The sequence below is a fragment of the Heloderma suspectum genome, chromosome 3 (genome assembly GCF_057233095.1).
Source record: "Heloderma suspectum isolate Gila_16-S chromosome 3, 16-S_ref, whole genome shotgun sequence".
In the NCBI taxonomy this organism is placed as follows: domain Eukaryota; kingdom Metazoa; phylum Chordata; class Lepidosauria; order Squamata; family Helodermatidae; genus Heloderma; species Heloderma suspectum.
In genome coordinates, this window is record NC_139460.1 from 323,683,173 (window position 1) to 323,700,265 (window position 17,093).

Consider the following 17,093-nt stretch of genomic DNA (forward strand, 5'->3'; position numbering starts at 1 on the left):
GGTGGTGTATCTGCTCCAGGTTTCAGTCAGAACCAGTCAGAACTCTAAAGGAGCTCTCCAAGGCACTTTGAAGCACCTTGGAGAGCTCCTTTAGAGTTCTAACTGGTTCCGACTGAAACCTGGAGCAGATGCACCGCCCCACTGGCTCTGGAGTCACCAGCCTCCATTGCACTCAGTGCTGTATCTAGTCTTTCCTACTTCTGGCCAGATTCCTAGTTCTGTGCTCTCCTCTTGGTGGGAGGGGGGGTTGTTTGAAAATGGCTTCGGACTCCCGTTTTGCAGTGCTCAGATAGACTGTTCCTTCTCGGAGCTGTTGGGCCAGCTGTTGCCCAGTGTCACATACCTCCAGTTTTCTCACTCCCACATCAGCAGCAGTCAATGCCTGAATGTGCCTTACAGTGTTGGGTTGCAGGCAGTGCAAGGCCAATGACAAGCTGCAGTTCTGGCACTCAGCCTGACCTGACTCCCTTGCTAGCTGTGCAGTACGCAGATCTACGCAGGAGTGATTCTCACTGAGTTCAGTGGGGCTTGTTGTTCAGTCGTTCAGTCGTGTCCGACTCTTCGTGACCCCATGAACCATAGCACGCCAGGCCTTCCTGTCCTGCGCTCTCTCCCGGAGCGTGCTCAAGTTCATATTCATTGCATCGGTGATGCTATCTAGCCATCTCATCCTCTGCCGTCCCCTTCTCCATAGGGTTGGCCCTAGACTTTGTTGCCACTGGAAGAACAGGAGTTCTGCATGGAGAACATCCCTCATTTACAATTCCTGGCATCTCCAGGGATCGGAGAGAGAAATTGCAAATCTGGGAAAGACCTCTGCTGGAGACCTTGAGGACATGCTGATTGTCCAACTGCAGTGCTAGACGGAGTAATGGCATCTGACACAATAAAAAGCAGTTTCATGTGCTCACTTATATGAGATCATCTATACTGCATGTAGTGGGGCTGTTTTGTAAACTGTGAATGTGAAAACATCTCACTTCCAGACTTTTCTAGTTGTCATTGTGTCTTGGAGTCTGCGTCTACCAAATTTCAGCTTTCTAGTGGTCTGGAAGTACCTTAACTTCTTGCCCCATCTTTCCAGGGAGAGATCTCAAAAGGGCAGACTCCGGCAGCAATCAGAGGGCGTCTAGAGCTATGTGAATAACAAATGTCAGTTTCTTAACAAGAATGGGAGCAGGGTAGCCACTTTGAGCTACAAAATGAGTCCCTCACTGAGTGAGCGAGTGAGAGATGTACAGAGGTCCCCCTTTCAAACCATTTCTGGTCATCAGGGTACATAATCATCTGGGTACATAAAGGTTCCCAGGCCTCTCTGACTGATGGAGGCATCCCAAGGGTTTGGATCCTTCAGAGCCAGAACTCTTGAACTTGGTCCAAGTCACATTGGTCACTAGGAAAAAAACAAACAGCTTTTCTACGTCTCTTCTCAAAATGGGGGACTTGAGGTGTGCCCCCAAATGATTAAGGTACTCAGAAGGCTGGACTATGTATGTGTACCAAATTCCAGCCTTCTGAGTACCTTAACCATTTGGGGGCACACCTCAAGTCCCCCATTTTGAGAAGAGACGTAGAAAAGCTGTTTGTTTGTGACTTGGACCAAGTTCAAGAGTTCTGGCTCTGAAGGATCCAAACCCTTGGGATGCCTCCATCAGTCAGAGAGGCCTGGGAACCTCTATGTACCCCCAAGGAGAGATGCTGAGAATTTGCATTCTCCATCCATCACGTCAGGCAGGATCCAGGTAGCACGGGGTGGACCAGGTAGCACTGAAGGTGCAGGCAAAGTAAGTGGAGAGGAGGATGAGGGAAGAGTCTTGGGGAGGTTTCGCTGAAGAAGTGATTGCTTTTAAAAGTTGGATAGATGAGGTGCGAGTTGCCCATCACCCCGACCACTGGGCATGCTGGCTGGTGGGAGTTTCAGGCCAACACATCCAGAGGGCATCTTGTAACGACGCACGCTTGCGCTAGATGTATTAACTTAATGGACTGCGTCTTTCTGTGCTTTGACGATCCAGATCTCATGGGACGCAGTGCACCTTGTGTCATTATCTGCACAGTGTACAGTGGATGGGTCAATTAATGCACTAACTGAGGTTTGATGTATGTTTTGCCTTGAAAACGTAATAAAAATTATGGACTAAAACCGCCCCACATACGCGCACGAAGATACACCGGGACTCGCACACTGAAGCCCCCCCCCGCCCCCCGCTGAGCGGCGGGTGCTGCTCTTCGAAGGCGCGCCCGGAGACGGCGCTCCCCGGCCGGCGTCGTCCCCTGGCCCAGGCCCAGGCCGGCGCCCCCGCGCCCAGCCCCCGCGCCCAGCCTCCGCGCCGCCCCGGCGAGAGTCCCCGGACGCGCGGGAGCCCGCGGCGCCCCCCGCCCCGCCCGCCCCGCCCCTCCCCTCCCCGCGAGCGGGGCGGAGGGTGACGTCACCCAGCAGGTTGCTTATAAGAGCGCCGAGGGCGATCCCGGCGCGGCGAGCGCTTCTGGGCGTCGGAGGAGGAGCGCCGGGTTCGGGACGGGCTCCTCGCTGCGCGCCTCTCGCTCGCCGGCCGTCGAGGGTCGCGGTGCCGCCGCCGCCGCCGCCCGCCTGCTGCTGCTGCTGCTGCTGCTGCTCCTGCGCCCGCCGACCGCGGCCCCTCCCCTCCCGCTCGGTTGCCGCCCGGCCCCCAGGATGTACATCTCGCCGGCCGTGGCCGGCGGGCTCTTCCTCGCCTTCCTCGCCCTTGGCCTGGACGGGAAGCCGGCGCCCCAGAACCCGCAGAAGGTGAGGAGACGGGCGGGCGGGCTTCCCCGGGCCACGGAGTCCCCGGCCCCGTCCGGCCCCGCGGCTGGGGCGGGGGCTGTCCCCGGGGAGCTCCCGGAGGACGGGGCAGAGGCGGTTAGATGGGAGCCGCGCGAGGGGAGGAACAGGGACGGCAGAAGCGCCCCCCCCCCCGCCGGGCTTGCCCACTCGCGAAGCAGGGAGCGAACCCGGATCCCGCTTCGAGCGCTTTTGCAGAGCGGTTCTGCCGAACGGGGGCTTGTCCTCTGGTGAGGCTGAGCTGGGGATGCTAATCTGGGGGGCGCTCGTCGTGAGGACGCAGCCGTGGAGGCAGCTCACGCGGATTTATGCGAGCCGGGGATGGGGGGTCTTGCCTCGGGACCCCGAACGGAGAGATGGGGGTCCCCTCCCGTTCGAGCCCCCGCCTACTCCATCCCCAACGCGGCCGTCCAGCCAGAGCCACCGGGGTGCGCGAACGGGAGGGGCCGTTCCCAGCCCCTCCGGCGGCGTCCTCCCGTCCGGGGACAGGAGCCTGGCAGCCCGGCCGCCGCCGGCCGCTCTCCAGCGCCCCGTGGTGCTGAGAGCGCCAGGCGCGCAGACCGACGGGCGGCCTCCGCGCTCCGCTCGGTGGGCTGCCGCCTCCGTTCCGCGGGGAACAGCCTCGCGCGGTCTGCAGCAGCGGGGGGAGAGATTTAGGCCCCCAGAAGGAGGGGCGGGCGGGCGGCGGTGAGCGGGGCGAGCGGGGAGAGCCGCGGGCGTCCTGGCGCCCTCCCAGGCCCTGGGCTTTGCAGGGGCGGCAGCAAGTGGGCGCCAGAAAGCGGGACTCCCTGCGGAGATCCGCGGGTGACGGTGGAGGGGGGGTGATCCTTGTCCCTGGGCGAGGAGATGGGAAAGGGTTTAGGGGCGCTTTTCCGAGGGAGCCGCTTCTCCTCCCCTCCGCGCGCAGCAGGCGTTGAGGCATCCCTCCAGGCGACTCCGGGGATGTGGGCTGATGGGCTGATATGGGGAGACCTGGTCCCGACGGAAGCCCCCACCCACCCCCCGCCTCCACGCTGAACCGGCACCTTTCGTTTCCCCTCCTTCGAGGGTGGGGTTCTTCCTTCTCTTCCCTCCCCAAGCCCCAGTTATTCCTCGGGGTAACCCCGGGACTCGCAGCTGAGTAAGGGAGCCCACTTAGGTGCCGTTGGGCGGTACTTCCCACCTTCTCGCCCCCACGATCCTGCGAATGGGGGAGGTGGCGGCGGCGGCGGCGGCGTCGCATTCCTCGAGGTGAGCGCCGGGGTCCAGGCTGGGAAAGCCGAAAGCGAGGTGCTGGGAGGCGCGGGGCTCCGACGGGAGCCCACTCCCACCCCACCCCAGTGAATCGCCGTGTCCCCCATCTCCTGCCGTCTTCGCTCCGCCCCGGTCTCCTGCTTCGGTTGAGGCGCCGCTCGAGGCGATGCCCGGGCGGAGCTGGCGGAGAGAAGCCACGAATCCGGGGCTCGTCGGGGGCCGCGCGCGTGGGGAGGGCGCGCGCGCCCGCCCGGACCCCGGCGGAAGCCCATTCATGCCGCCCTTCCCCGCCCCCTCCTTTGCTTCCTCCGCGCAGAGCCCCTCCGGCAACGCGGCGGCGCTGGGGCGCGAACTGGCGGAGCTGCTGGAGGCGTCGTCGGGGCCGGCGGCGGCGGCTGGAGCTGCGCGCGGCGGCGGCGGCACGAAGCAGCAGGCGGCGCCGAAGGGCAGAGGCCCGCCGTCGGGGGCGTCGCGGCTGATGCGGGACTTGCGCACCGACCCCAAGCAGGCGCGGGCGGCCTGGGCGCGGATGACGCCCCCCGAGCACCACGGCGGCGGCGGCGGCGGCGGCGGGTCGCGGCGCTTCAAGGGCCCCGGCAAGAAGGGGCTGGCCAAGGGCTGCTTCGGCCTCAAGCTCGACCGCATCGGCTCCATGAGCGGCCTGGGCTGCTGAGCCGTCGAGGGCGGCCGGCGGGCGACACCTGGCGGCGGTGAGTGGCCACGCGCGGCGCGGGGAGGGGGCCTTGGGCCGGCCGCCGTCCCGGGCCGGCGGGCGAAGTCCTCCGGAGGGGCGACGCGCGCGTGGGGGGGCCCCCCCACCGCCCCTTCGGGACTAGCACCGGGGGGGGGGACCCAGCGGAAGCCCTACTGCGAGTAGGCCCACTGAAATGAATGGGACTTGCCTTAGTCGTGACTCAACAGACGTCCCATTCATTCCTGTGGGTCCGCTCTACGCGGGACTTCAGTTGGATTTTATCCCAGGGGCCGAATTTTGCCCTCCCCTCACTCTGTACGGTTCACACATTCAGCTGCCCCCCCCGCCCGCCCGCTGTCCAGAGAGACCGAGCGCGTGAGCGGCGAAAGGGGTGCTTGCATTGAACAGGCCTCATTTGAGGTGGTTTTTACTTGGAAAGCAACGGGGTGGCGGCTCATGGGGAGGGAGGCTTAACCCCCCACGCCACGCTTTTGACAAGAATTGCCCCCACCTCCAAGTGCACTTGCCCCACCCCCACCCTTGGGGGAAGGTGCTGCTGGCGCCAGCAGGGAGAATAGTCGCTTCGTAAAGGGGGGATTCTTTTCACAGGCACCAGGGGGCCGGGGGCAGAGGGTGAGTCTCCTTCCCCACGTTTCAATCTGGGTCAAAGCTAAGTGAAAACAAGACGTAATAAATGCATACATTACACACGCGTTTGCCCCTAAGGCGTATATCCAGAGAAAGCCGCCAGAAGCTGCCTTATGCAGCATCAGGTTGGGCCATCAAGCCCGGTATTGTCAACACTGATTGGCAGCAGCTCTCTGGGATTTCAGCAGGCTTTTTTCCAGCCCCCTGGAGCTCCCCTGGAGATGTCAGGGATCAAACCCGGGACCTTCTGCAGGCCAGGCAGGGGCTCTGCCGTAGAGCCCTGGCCCTGAAGACTCCACAGCTGGGTTGTTCCTTCCACCTACATTGTGTTATGATTCTGTGGTTCTTCATGTGAGGCAACTTGCGAGACCTGGCTGGACCTGATATGAGGCCCACCTGGAGCCGCCATCTCGGTGGCCCATTTTGGGTGCAAGTAGAAGAGTAGCAAATGGTCAGGCATCAAAATATGCCAACCTAGGTATGAGAGCAAATTTTAAATAAATAAAGCCTTCAGGGTTTTTTTCAGGCTCGCCTACCTTGCAGGGTTGTTATGAAATGAAGGCAAAATAATAGGAGGAAATGCTAAAACTTTCCCCTAGCCCACAAGGTAGCACAGCCTTCCCTAACCTGGTGCCCTCCAGATGTGTTGGACTACAACAGCCCTCACTCCCAGCCAGTGACCAGGGATTATGGATGTTGTAGTCCAACACATTTGGAGGGAGCCAGGTTGGGGAAGGCGGCGCTATTCCTTATTGCAAGCGAGCATGCACAGGTGTCCCCTAATCTGAGCACTACCGCTCCTGTGGCTCGAGCCCCGTGGCATGAGTGCAGCCGGTCCGACCCCAGCCTGAGCATCGTGTGCTCCTGCATAGACCTGGCTGGAGCGAACGGCATTAGCAGGAGTGCTATGCGGGCTCCGAGCTGGCTGACCCAAGCCTGCCTTTAGCAGCGTGCATCACCGAAAGGTCACCACCCCCTCATTTACCTTGCGCAGTCATTGGAAATTCCAGCCCCCAAGGTCCTTCTCCCCATTAGGGTGAAGGGGCAGGTCAGATGGTGGACAGAGGGCTTTGAGTCTGTATTCTGCCCTCCTGCAGAGAGTTCCGTCCCCTATTAAAAAACAAAGCACATTTCTCTGCATAAAAGGGTTTCCCCAGGTATGCAGAACGCCCCCTCCCCTGTGAATGGCAGCCCCGTTTTTCTAGTCAGTCCCGGGCTACCCACATTGCGATTAAGCTAGCTGGACCTGCCAGAAAGCGTTGCCATATGGAGTGATCCCTGTTCCGCGCACTCCATTCCGTTGCTTCTGCCACCTTGTTTTCAGTTTGGTTCCTCCCTCCTGTCCCCCCAAAAGTCACTCAGCATTCCTCACCCACTGAAGCTCAGTCCTCATTGGGCTGAGTTTGGGAGGGGAGGGGAGAGGGTTCCCCCCTAAAGATTTTTTGTACTTCTGCAAATCCCCCCCCCACACACACACACACATTTATTTCTTGTTGTCTGTGGGTGGTGCCATTTTGGCTGCATAAGAACTGGCCCTCAGAGACTGAGAGCGCTCTTTCGAAACAGCAATATGCAGGGTAATATAAGGAAGAAAGGAAAAAGCAGGTTCCACCCTGCCACATAGAGTGTACAGTCTGAATTTATCTGAATATATAGGGATGAGACCTAAATCTGATTGGCTTGCTTCTTGTCATGATAAGGGCACGATCCAGCCAAGGTGAAAAGTACTTTCCCACTGATTCCAGTGGGAGAGATTTCAGCCATTAATGGTGCAATCCTATACATGTTTAGGCAGAAAAAAAAGTCCTACAACTCTCAGCATTCCTGTATGCTGGGAGTTGTAGGACTTTCCCTGTCTAAACATGCATAGGATTGTGCTCTAAGCTACCTTCACAAGACTGGGTCATTGTGCTGTGATCTATCCCACCAGTGGAGGCTGGTGGCTTTGATGTCAGTGGGGCAGTAAATCCACTCCGGATTTCAGGCAGAACCAGTCAGAACTCTAAAGGAGCTATCCTTCACACCTTGGAGTTCTGACTGGTTCTGACTGAAATTCAGAGTGGATTCACCGCCCCACTGACATCGGAGACACCAGACTCCAGTGCCTCCCACTGGCTTCAGTGTGTTAGAATAGCAGGTTATGCATCTGGGCAATGGATCACCCAGAGAAGAATATCAGAGTGAATTATTCCCGAATGGTGGTTGTATAAATTCTCAGTGAGGTTGGAGGAATCTGAGAAACAGGAGGCCTACCACTGAATACATCTTTTGTTTAGGGGCCAGCATTTGGGGGGTGGGGATGTGATGAGAAATGCCTCAAATCCCAAACTGGCCCAACCCACAAGTGTGGGGCAGGGTGGTGTTTTCCCTGAAAACGACCCCCAGATTTGGCTCACACCTGTTTCCCCCTAAATGGGGCACATTACAGTTGGCACTGTTGGCTTTCTAACAATCTGACTCCAAAAGGTATTTTGGGGGGGAATTATTTATTTATACATCCCCACGCTGCCTTGTGAGAGCCCCCCGCATGTCCGAGACATAGCAGGGATGGCAAAGGCACCGGCTTGGAGCTGAGAGCTAAAATAGGAGAACAGAGCCTCAGCCCTGCACTCCGGAGATGGGTCAACATCATGCTTGTCGCATGGCCCCTTCCCCACGAAAGATTCAGCTGGGAGCGGTTTGGAAGGTGTACCCATAGGCATCCAAGACAGCAGGTCTGGTCACCAGCCAAACGGCACAAACCGATGACATCCACTTTAAATTGCTCTGCGTGGCAACGCTTGACGGACTGGGAGCCAGGAGATCCGGGTTCTAGTCCCCACTCGGCCATGGAAGCTCACTGGGTGACTTTGGGCCAGTCACAGACCCTCAGCCCCACCCACCTCACAGGGTTGTTGTTGTGAGGATAAAATGGAGGAGGAGGAGGATAATGTAAGCCACCTTGGGTTCCTTGCAAGACGGAAAAAAGGTGGGATATAAATGCAATAATTGCAATTGTAATTGCAATTGCAACAGCAGCCGCATGGATTGGGTGACTTCCTCCCTGCCCCCAATATCAGTGCAAAGTTCTGAGGGGAAAGCCTGTTATCAGAAATCAGCATTTCAGATGTGCGCTTGTGTGTGTCCTGTGGGTGGGTAGAGCTCCTCACCTCCTTAAATCCATGGACGTCATCCTAGTAATCGTGAGTCCAAAGTCACCCACAAGGGACAGATTTAGGGTGCAGTCCCGTGCATGTTTAGGCAGGAAAAGGTATCGCTGGATGAGGAATGCTGGGAGTTGTAGGACTGCACCCCAGTGGACAGGTCTAAAGCAGAGGAGGAGACCAGGGGTAGAGTCCAGAGCGGGGGTCGGGTAGGTCAAACAAAACCAGTGTCACCATCGCTTGCCATGCAGTGGAGGCTGGTTGCTCCAGTGTCAGTGGGGCAGTGACTCCACCCTGGGATTCAGTTCGGACTGGTTCGGACTGAAACCGAGGCGGATTCACCGCTCCACTGACCTCAGAGCCACCAGCCTCCTCTGTCATGATTGAGGGGCCCAGCGGCCGAGAGCACAGCTGGAGAAGCCAAAGAACGGGCTAGGGGGCCTGTGGGAAAGGCAACAATGGAGGGGCAGCCTTGCGGCTTCCGTCAGTAGCAGGGTGCCCAGGCTGGGGGCGGGGGGCGCTGCAGTCCTGGAAGCTCCTGATGAAGGGGCCGAGCCACCCTTCTCCGTTCCCTCTCCAGCCAGCAGCCCTGGCCGTGCAAAGCGGGGAGTTTGTGCTGAGCCTGTTGTGGGCAGCTCCCGCTTGACACGGCCTGGTGTCTCACGGCTCGGCAGACACCAGGCGTTGGTGGGCCACGCTAATGCTCAACCCCCCCAACAGTGTTTTAAGACAACCTAGCGGAAGCTGAATTCTGAGTCCCGTGGCACGTGCAGGTGGCTGGCCAGCCGTGTGCTGGGAGCTGGCGCATGCAGAGCTGTCGTGGGAATAGGGCCCCCTCTGTCCACACTGGTCTCCTGCTTGCCCACGCGTGGCAGACTGGGAGCAGGGTGGCTTCCCACAGCACGTGCGCCTTTGGATGCCTTGGGGAAGGTGGGACCTGCTTTTCCTCAGGCCACATCCTGTGCTTCCCACAGGGGTGCAGGCCCAGAGAATAGCTGGAGAGGGCACAGCAGCATGTGTGAGTGCAGTGGTGTTGTGCAGCCAGGGCTCACAGGGACGCAGCGCTGGCAATTTTTCATTAGCAGGGCTGCTAACATTATTTGCCGCCCCCCTCAGACTTCCACGTTCCATTAAGAGCCATTCGCTTAATAAAAGCCCTGCTCCTGGTGGAGATGAAAATGGCTAGAACAGGTTTGTTGATATGGGTCGACAAAGCTGCCTGCATTTGGGGGCTCACCCCGGGAGCCATGGCTGCGGGGCTGTCACGATGAGGGCCTGCCTCCAAAATGTTCTGCCACGCTGCTGGTGTGCAGACTGTGTGTCCCTGCACATGCGCGGGTGGGGCTTAGCGCAGACAGAATCTTTGGGAGCACACATCCCTCCTGGCATGAGGACTGGCATTTTGCTCCTCAGTTAAAATGAAAGCACATGCTGGAGGCCTGATATCCAGCCGTACCTCGGGAGAAGGCCAGTCCTTGTGGAAGCAGCACACGCTGCATTATGCCTCACCCCCAGCCAGCCGCCTGTGCAATGGTGCAAAAATGTCCAAGGAGCAGCAGTGTGCGGGAGAACACTTCCATTCCAGCGAGGACGGTTCGCACGACCCCTTTGAACCCCGGGGCAGGGGCAAATTCCTCCTCCCCTGTAGCGCGCTGGCTGTGTGAACAAGGCCGCTTTGATGCTTTCACAGCGATGCTGCTTTTCCCATCAGCATCTGCAGCCTCCCTTCTCCAGTGCTCTCCTCCAGTTGCATTCCCCGGCTTTAGTCGCAGGATGGCTAGGAAACCATGAAAGGCCTCCTGGCCGAGGCCTCATTACTGAGCGGCACGAGCGGCTCTCTTTGAGAGGATAAACACGACCGACCGGCCATCGCTGGGCCTCCCCCACCCAACCTGTGACAGACGGCGCACCATTCGAGCGGCTTCCCTTGTCGCATTTTCACAGATGCTCTCAGACCTGAGCAAGGGTGCATCTGGTAATGTGGGCATGGCCACAGACATGGCTGTGTGTTGTAGTGGTTAGAGTGCTGGACTGGGACTTGGGAGGCCCAGGTCCTAGCCCCCACTCAGCCATGGAAGTCACTGGGGGACTTGGGGCCAGTCACTGACTCTCAGCCTAACCCACCTCACAGGGTTGTTGTTGTGAGGATAAAATGGGGCAGGGGGGCCGTGTAAGCCACGTTTTGAGGGAAAAAGGGGGGATATAAATGTAACAATAAATAATATTTTTTAAAAGGCAGGTCATGGACTAAAAAATTCTCCCAATCACAGCCTTAGACCACATGGTCCAGCTGCTGAGCTAGAAGAAGTAAGTGCTAGGACTTGTGGGCGCTGGGAAGGCTGCTCCATCCTGGGTTTAAAAGTTCTGTGTTTCTCTCCCCACACGCCTTGTTTAAAGCACGGACAACAGAGCCGTAGAACCATTTGCATGTGCAGGGGACTCAGCAGTGCCACTGGGGTTGTACGTCGGGGCCGGTGCCCAGCCCCCGCCCCCATGGCCACCCAGAGAGCAGCAGGTGATGGGAGCAGCAGCAAACAGGTCTGCCGTCAGCCCCTGGGCTAGCAAGGGCATCCCAGGGGCTGATGCTGGTCACTGCGGCATCCTTCCTTATTTTAAAAAACATTTGATGGTCAGGACAGCTGGCCTGACAGATGCTCATTTTATTGTTTTGACTTTAAAATGTATTATGCTTTTCTACAACAAAATGACACCTATTCCCAAGTCAGTGCGTTCAGCATTAGGGCAGCAGAAGCCAACTCCGTTGCTTCACAGCACTACCAAGCGTAGCCATGTCAGTACTGTGATTTAAGGCAGTTCCAAATGCAAAGCTGTACGTGCTCAGAGTCTTTCTTTCTTTGAATCAGGGTTGGCAAACAGTATTTTTGGTTTGTATTCAAACCAAACGCATCAGGAACATAGAAGCAGTCGTAAAGCATGGAATAGCGCTTGGAGAGAGGGAAGGGAAACTTCTGTTGTGTGCTGCACAACCGAAGTCACAGACGCTACCGTCTAAGGGGGCCTTCCACAAGACCGTGAAGCCCAAGGTCTAAAATTCCCGAGCTGCAGACTAGGGTCTGATCCTGTTGGTTTCCATCTGGAAGGGAGCAAGGTGGGAAAGGATCCTCAGGGCCATCACTGTTGGAGCTGCCAGCAGCCGCTCTTTGTCCTCTGCTCCTGGGGAAGCCGATGGGCTGGTCCGCACATCCATGTGGCTCACTTGGCCACTGAACAGTTGGCTGAGAGTCTGGACTGCGCCACGCCGAGCACAGCGTTTCAGCCATGCCCCGCCCCCTCCCCCGAGCTTTGGAGTTCCAAGCTTGCAGCAGAAGCAGGTACCAAGCCTCGGGGGGGGGGGGCTGCATACGTGGCTGCTGACCTAGTGTTGGTGCGCATCACGAATGGAGCAGGCTTGCGCGATGGCCTGCAGCAGAATGACACTGCATCAAAGACTTGTGGCTCTTCTGGCCGCTGGACCCGTGACAGGTCATTCCCCCACCCCGGCCATCCCTTGAAGGTAGCATCGAGTCTCTCTGCTGTATGGTAACAGAAGCCAGGCTAAGCTTTGAAAAGCATACATCGGAAGGCCAAAAGCTCTCACTTCCCAGGAAAAGCTGAACAGCTAAATAAGAATGGGGAGTTTACTCAAACCGATATTAAAAGCAAGAAAAATATAATTTAAAAGCCCATGACTTTCATGGGATCAAATCTCTTTTTGGCCCAGTAAACAATGCAGTTGCTTGATTTATAATTTGATGTAGATTTTTCTAAGGCACAATGGTATCTTAAATATTGTGATAGATATACGTTTGTGTAATTATTGCTGTTCTCTATATGTCCATCTGTTCATATTTTTTAATATTTGCATAACAACAATAATAGTGTAGTCATCAAGTAAGAAAGGTAGTTTTTCTCGTACAAGCCTCTATCTCCCCAGTGATGCAGGAAGTTTCTTATGCATCATTGTCTGCTCTCATTCCAGGTCTTTGAATGGACAGTTATTCCGCATCCCATCATCCCATTCCATGGACATTCCTGGATGCCTCCTCCACAGTTATCCAGGGTCACTCTTGATGGACCGCTAAGCAAGGCCTGGTTGGACTTACCCTATTGGTACGAGGACTTGTAGAAGAACCAGCAATTTGGGGGGGGTTGGGGGGGGATGTCAGGGTTGGGTTTGTTTTGTTTTTGAAATCCAAAAGCTCCCTTCCTATCATACTCAATATATACATTCATATATTATATATATCTACACACACACACACACACACACACACACACATCTCCCCCCATGACAAGGGACCATTCCATGCCTAGAGACTGAGGAAGCCAGCTGTGTATCATAAGACTGCTGTTTGTACATTCATGTCACGCATAAATGTATTTATGTTGTAAAGCTATTTATATATTGTTTATAAAGAGATATTTATAAAAATTTTATTTATGTAACTAAATGAAAAGGAGTCTAGCATTGTAACTTTTTTTCCCTTCCTAAATAGCTGGAAAATCTTGAAGAGAAAAAAAAACACCACCATTCCATGTACAATTTGTAACCTGTCTTTCTTTTATCGGATGCATTCCTTCAAGCGCAGGAGTAGTTTGTTTTTAAAAGCCCTTAGGTCCTGCAACTCTGTTTGGGTGGTTGTTGCCTAATAAGATCTCCACATTTCTCAGAGGTGGGAAAATGAGTTTTGATGCTCCACATATAGTCACTTATTTAAATTCCTGTGAATTTCAAAACGTGCCATTGATCAGGCAGAACAGCAGTGGTTTTGTCTGTCTCTGTCTCTCCCACCTACCCACCACACATACCCTGAAAGTAATCATCAAGCTCTCTGGGATGGCTGGAGGATGATGGCAATTGTAGTCTAACACATCTGGAGGGCACCCGGTTGGGAAAGACTGAGCTAGATAATCAGAAAAAGCTCACAAACAGGACATGATGATGGTGATAGCCATCCCCCCTGGCACCTGGTAATTTCAGGTATGCTGCCCCTGAAGTTCCATGTTTTAGCTGTTATGGTTTGTGGACACTGATAGACCTATCATCCTTCAGGAATTAATCTAATCCTTCTTTACAGCTAGTTGTGCTACTGGCCATCAAAATATCTTGTGGCAATGAATTCCACAGATTGATGAATGCCATGATGGAAGGCAAAGCAGAAGTCTGGAATTAGTGACACCTGGAACCAGGGTTGCCATGTGAAATTTCAAAGTGCCAGGGGTTGGTGGCAGGGAGAGGAGATTGTCTGTATGACTTAAAGGGCCACCCGTGAAGTCATCTAGTCCAGGGGCCTCCAACCTTTTTTCTTCTTTTTTTTAATATAATAATTTTTATTTTTTAAAAAAAGAAAAACAAAACGCATCAACAACGTAAACACACAAAACACATACATTAAAATATCTCTTAAGATTGTAAGGTATCTACCTTTGGGTCCCCTTACACAACAAATGCTTATTATTATTCTGTAGTTCTTATCTTAGTTGTATATCATACATTGAGGTCACAGACATTATCTGATTTCTCTCCTAATGTTAACAACAACCAAAAAAAGAGAACCATCTCAAAGTTCAAAACCCACATACATATATATCATTTTTATCTATTTCTTGTACAAATTCTATAAAAGGTTTCCAATTCAACATAAATTTAGTTATTGATCCTTCTTTAATTATACTAGTAAGTTTTGCCATCTCTGCCAGCTCCATCGTTTTCATGATCCACTCGCTCACAGTTGGTCTTATTTCATTCTTCCAGTTTTGTGCATACAATAACCTTGCAGCCGTTGTCATTTAGAGAAAGAGGGTTCCCCCTTCTCTTTTACGTGTTTATCTGTTAGTCCCAATAAAAAAAGTTTCTCGCTTTAATTCTATAGTAGTCTTTAATATTCTTTGAGCTAAAGACTGTGTTTGTTTCCAAAATGTTTTAGCTTTTTTACAAGTCCACCATAAATGATAAAACGTTCCCTGTTGATCTTCACATTTCCAACATTTTCCAGAAACACCTTATACATTTTAGACAATTTAAACAGTGACATGTACCATCTATACATCATCTTATAAAAATTATCTTTAGGACTTGTACATAAAGTAAATTTTAGTTTTTCCCCCACATACTTTCCCACTCTTCCATTGATATATTATGACCATCATTTTGTGCCCATTTTATCATACAATCTTTTACTTGTTCATCCTCTGTCTCATACCTTAACAGGAATTTATACAGTTTAGCAATAACATGCTTGTAAGCATATTACATCTGGTTTCAATTTTTGTAAATAATAAAATATTTTCTTTCTTTTTTGAGGAGCATTCACCTCATTAATGTTCCAAGTTTAAAATTTATAATCCATTTTTTAGAAAATATAAAATTAAGGTACATTCTTAAATTTCCACCTGTTGCACCCTGAATGCTGTCCTCTTCTTGTACATCAGGTTGTAGGTCTGTCCAATCTTTTCCATACGTTTGAAAGAACTCTTGCTTTTTTGGACTGAGTTCAGCTTAAATCTCTGTTCCCTGTAAGAGAAGACCACACCTTCTGGGAATTCCCATCTAAACATGATCTCTTTCTGTTTCAGGATGGTTGTTAAAAATGCATAATCTCTCCTTTTCCTCAGAAATCTTCCAGGAATTTATTTCATGACTATAATCTCTTTGCCCACCATCTCCAATTTAGTTTTATAGTGTTTCTGGAGAATTTAATCCCTTGTAGTTTCCTTTACAAAATGGACAATAATATCTCTGGGTAGACCTTTTGTTTTTGCATGTCGAATTCAGCCTATAAGCTCGATCTATTTCCATTTCCATGATTTTCTCTTCTTTACTCAAAAAAGCTGCTATAGTCTTTACCAATTCCGTTCTGAGGTCAGGTTCTGCGCTGCCATAACTTTCCGCGACCCCTCTAAAACGTAACGAGCATTCCACGTCTTTAAGCTGAAACCAAGCCAAGGCATCCTGCTCACGTTCTAACTCTGTAGTTATAATTTCTGCATTATTTTCCAGTACTTCCACTCTGTTTGTCAGTATTTTAAATTTTTCTGTTCTTTGATTGAATGCATCATCTAATTTCTTAGGGCCTCCAACCTTTTGGGCCCACGGGCACAGTTGGAATTTTGAAGAAGTACCCTGGTTATCAGCACATAGGGGGTGGACAGCCTGTCACAAAAATGTTGGGAGCACCCCCCCATCTGTGTTTGTGCGTGTGCTACTCACTCCTCTCTCTCTCTCTCTCTCTCTCTTTGGCTCTCCTTCCTTCCTTCCTTCCTACCTACCTTCCTTCCGGTTTTCTGGCTCCTCTCTCTCCCTCTCTCCCCAAGCATCCTTGGTGGGGGTGGACTCCCCCCCCAGCCTTTTTCAGCAGGGGGTCTTTCCCCCTCTGTGCAAGTGAATCACTCCATTCACTTGCAGAGGAGGGAAAACAGCTTGGTGGGCACCTCAGCCAGGCTTTCGGGGCACGTAGGAGACCCCTCATCTAATCCACCCCCCTGCTTGATGCAAGAAATCCAGAGTCAACAGATGGCTGTCCAGTGAGGGAGAGGCTGAGCAACGCCGCCCCCCAGTGGAGGCTGGTGGCTCCGAGGTCAGTGGGGCAGGGAATCCGCTCTGGGTTTTGGTCAGAACCAGTCAGAACTCTAAAGGAGCTCTCCGAGGTGTGGAGCATTGGAGCCACCAGCCTCCACTGCCCCCCTATTAAGTGTTTTCCTTCTCAAGCTGCTCTTACCATTAAGATGTTTCTCCTAACATTCAGCTGAAATCTATGCCCCTGTGACTTATTGTGGCAAGGTTAAATTGGAAATAATGAATATATTTTAGGAGCATTTGCCGTAGCTTCATTTCTATACCTCATAGCAATAGCAATGTTATCAGCGCATGTCTCACGCAGAAAGGAGCAGGGCTCCAAATTTGTGATGATGATTTAATAGATTTATATACTGTTTGCCATATTTTGAAAAAAAAGAAAAAAGATCTCCAAGTGGTTTACAGTGAGATTAAAATGCATTAAAAACTCACAAAGTCAGTGGAACTCATAAAAATGTAGAGTGAGTGCTGTTACTGATTGAACATGACAGTAATATGTTACAACAATGATACATGAGAACCGCAAGTGAAAATTACACATATTGACCCCAAAGCTCTGTCTATAGGCTAAATATATACAACAGACTAAATGCATACAATTATTCCAATGATAATTTCTTATGGATGGGAGCTGAAAATGCCCCTCTGGCCTCCGGTATCCCTCTCCCAGATTCACCAACAGGAGCATTGAGCCAGTGCTCCGGCCTCTGATTTTCTAGGGTGCCAATCTTTACAAGGAAAAGGACCGCACAGACACAATATAAAACTCAGCTGAGGCACCCCCTGTTCATAAATAAATATTCATAATAAAAATGCAGCGTAAGAGAAGCCTGTGCCTGGGTCCGCCCCCCCCCCCCGCACGCCCGGTTAATTAATGTCTTGCGCGGCCTTGCCTCGCCACGTGGCAAGCTGCAAAAATGCCACAGGTGACTGGCGTGGGTCTGGTTCACACTGAGCGCCTCAATGGGGAGGGGGGCCACAGTCATTGAGGGGAGG

At 53.1% G+C, this 17,093-nt stretch overlaps 1 protein-coding gene across 1 annotated transcript; it reads left to right on the forward strand.

Annotated features, from left to right (window-relative positions):
• The first annotated feature begins 2,473 nt into the window (after positions 1–2,473).
• Positions 2,474–14,384, forward strand: NPPC (natriuretic peptide C). Its single transcript, XM_084847714.1, has 3 exons — positions 2,474–2,767; positions 4,353–4,746; positions 12,501–14,384. Exons 1-2 carry the CDS (start codon positions 2,675–2,677, stop codon positions 4,707–4,709), a joined length of 450 nt encoding a protein of 149 aa, XP_084703840.1. The 5' UTR covers positions 2,474–2,674; the 3' UTR covers positions 4,710–4,746; positions 12,501–14,384.
• The last annotated feature ends 2,709 nt before the right edge of the window (positions 14,385–17,093 follow it).

Excerpts from the sequence above, each read along its gene's own strand:
- NPPC (XM_084847714.1), top strand. The coding sequence starts at position 2,675 with ATGTACATCTCGCCGGCCGTGGCCGGCGGGCTCTTCCTCGCCTTCCTC. Across the intron at positions 2,768-4,352 it reads CGCCCCAGAACCCGCAGAAG|AGCCCCTCCGGCAACGCGGC; the intron begins GTGAGGAGACGG and ends TCCTCCGCGCAG.